At 40.6% G+C, this 2573-nt stretch overlaps 1 protein-coding gene across 1 annotated transcript in view; it reads left to right on the top strand.

The window, feature by feature from the left end:
• Positions 1 to 13: 13 nt before the first annotated feature.
• The window catches only part of JH06_4938 (hypothetical protein), a gene marked incomplete at both ends in the record, with an annotated part of 7353 nt that continues 4793 nt past the window's right edge, over positions 14 to 2573 (top strand). The window contains 4 exon segments of the mRNA XM_014670697.1: positions 14 to 42; positions 57 to 1581; positions 1612 to 2427; positions 2458 to 2495. Of these exon segments, the coding sequence (XP_014526183.1) occupies positions 14 to 42; positions 57 to 1581; positions 1612 to 2427; positions 2458 to 2495 (2408 nt within the window).

Here is a 2573-nt window from a genome sequence, read left to right as displayed (position 1 = left end):
TGTCAATATGAGAATGATGCTTCATTCCTTGAACAAGAAGGAGTAGTGTTTGTAAGAGGATGTGAAGTGATTCGAATGGAAGATGAAGATGGAGTTGTATTGAATGATTGGTCTTCACCTGATATACGAGAGAAACGAGCAGGAAAGCGTCGATTGTTACGTGTTCGATTGGATCCTATTCAGTATCAGAACGATATGGAGCGATTGGCTACTGGAGCCATTCCTGATCCATATGACAGTTTCAATCTACTGATTCGACGAGATCCAATTGCCAATAACTTCAAGTCTGTACTTCAAACAACACGAAATCTATTGAATCTCACTGATATGAAGAAATCACTTCCTTTCTGGCTTCAGCAAGTGTTCCTTGGAATTGGAGATCCCAGTGCTGCTCACTATTCCAATCTCACTTCATCCCAAACACTCGACTTTTCAGATACCTTCCTTAGTGCAGCTCATGTGATTGCTGCCTTCCCTCGATATTCTGTTGTGTTCCGAACCAAATCAGGTGAATCTCTCACTCCTGAGTCTGCTCATCCTCCTTATCGAATAACCTTCTCTGAGGAATCCACCGAATTGATCTGTACTTGTTATCCTGCTCCTTCTTCCAATCCTTATCTCCCTCATGAGTTACAAGATGAAGCAGAATCCCGTGGGAATTCCATAGAATTCACTGAAGCCCAAGTTGAAGCAATTCGAAGTGGTATGAGCACAGGTCTGACAATGATTGTGGGTCCTCCAGGTACAGGAAAGACAGATGTGGCTGTCCAGATCATTAGCAATCTGTATCATAGTTATCCTGAACAACGGATTCTTGTCATAACTCGAAGCAATCATGCATTGAATGATCTATTCAGTAAGATTGCTGAGAGAGCGATCCAACCTCGTCATGTATTACGATTAGGAATGGGAGAGAGAGAATTGGAGAGTGATAAGGATTATAGTCGATTAGGTCGTGTGGAGTATTGTCTACAACGCCGAGATCAGTTATTAACCGTGGTGAAACGTCTTGCAGTGAGTCTGGGTTGTTCTGAAGATGTAGCATATTCATGTGAGACAGCTGATTCATTCTATGTCTCAACGATCATACCTCGAATGCAATTGTTCTTACGAGCCCTTCAAGGTGGATGTAAGAAGGAAGAGTTGGATCAGTTGCGACTCCTTCCTATCGGTTGTACTCCCAAACAGAAAGAAGAGGAGAAACACTGGTTTGAATTGAATTCAGGAGAGATTGCGAATCTGTTCCCATTCAAACTCTTCTTCCTTCCTCTTTCACAACCTCTATTCTCATCTACTCAATCAGAATCAGATCAACATCAGGTCTATGAGGATTGTTTCCATTGTCTTCGTGATATCTTCACAGAACTAAAAGAATATCGAGCCTTTGAATTAGTACGAAGTTCTCGACCTCGTTGTGAATACATGTTAGCCAGTGAAGCACGAATTGTAGCAATGACATGCACTCATGCTGCAATTGCTCGTCAACGATTGATTGAAAGTGGTTTCTATTTTGATACTCTTGTGATTGAAGAAGCAGGACAAGTATTAGAATTGGAATCATTCATTCCACTCTTCCTTCAAGTATGAATGAATTGAGAGATTGATGAGTAGAACAGTACCTCTGTTGAGAGTTGTCATATGAAACGAATGATTCTATTAGGAGATCATAACCAACTCCCTCCTATTGTTCAGAGTCCATCACTTGCTCATTCTACTCATCTTGATCAAAGTCTTTTCACTCGACTTATTCGTTTAGGAGTTCCTCATATTACACTGGATGCTCAAGGTCGGTGTCGTCCTTCGTTGGCATGTCTCTTCTCCTGGAAGTATCCTGGATTGAAGAATCTCCCCCATGTATGTGATGAGTCACAATCTGGATTCATTCAAGCCAACACTAGTCTTCGTTATGACTATCAGGTGATAAATGTGAATGAATATGAAGGAGAAGGAGAAATGGAGTCTCAACCTCATTCATTCCAGAATCGTGGAGAAGCTGAGTATGTGATTGCAATGTATCAGTATCTCCGTCTGTGTGGTTATCCAGCTGATTTGATCACAATTCTCACACCTTATCGAGGTCAACGAGAACTTCTTCGTACGTTACTTCGAGAACGATGTGAGAAGAATCCTCCATATCGTGTTACAACAGTGGATAAGTACCAGGGCCAACAGAATGATATGATTCTCCTTTCTCTCGTTCGGACACAATCAGTTGGATATTTGAGAGATGTACGTCGAATGATTGTAGCGATGTCAAGAGCACGACTTGGTTTATACATATTCTGCCGAGTTTCATTGTTCTGTGAATGTGTGGAATTGAAACCAATCTTTGATCAATTATTACAACGACCTCAGACATTACAATTAGTAGAAGGAGAGTATTATCCTACAAAACGATTATTGAATGAAGAATCAAAGGCATTTGAGGTATGAATGAGTAACGGATTTGATGTATAGGTTCAAGATATGAATCATATGATAGCAATTGTATGTCAGTACTATGAAATGAGAAGAAAACAATACATAGAACAATGGGAAGCAACAACAAAGGAGAACTCAATGGAAGAAGAAGA

This window comes from Blastocystis sp. subtype 4, assembly GCF_000743755.1.
Source record: "Blastocystis sp. subtype 4 strain WR1 chromosome Unknown seqid_0240, whole genome shotgun sequence".
NCBI lineage: Eukaryota > Bigyra > Opalinata > Blastocystidae > Blastocystis > Blastocystis sp. subtype 4.
This window is presented reverse-complemented; position numbering and strand designations above follow the sequence as displayed.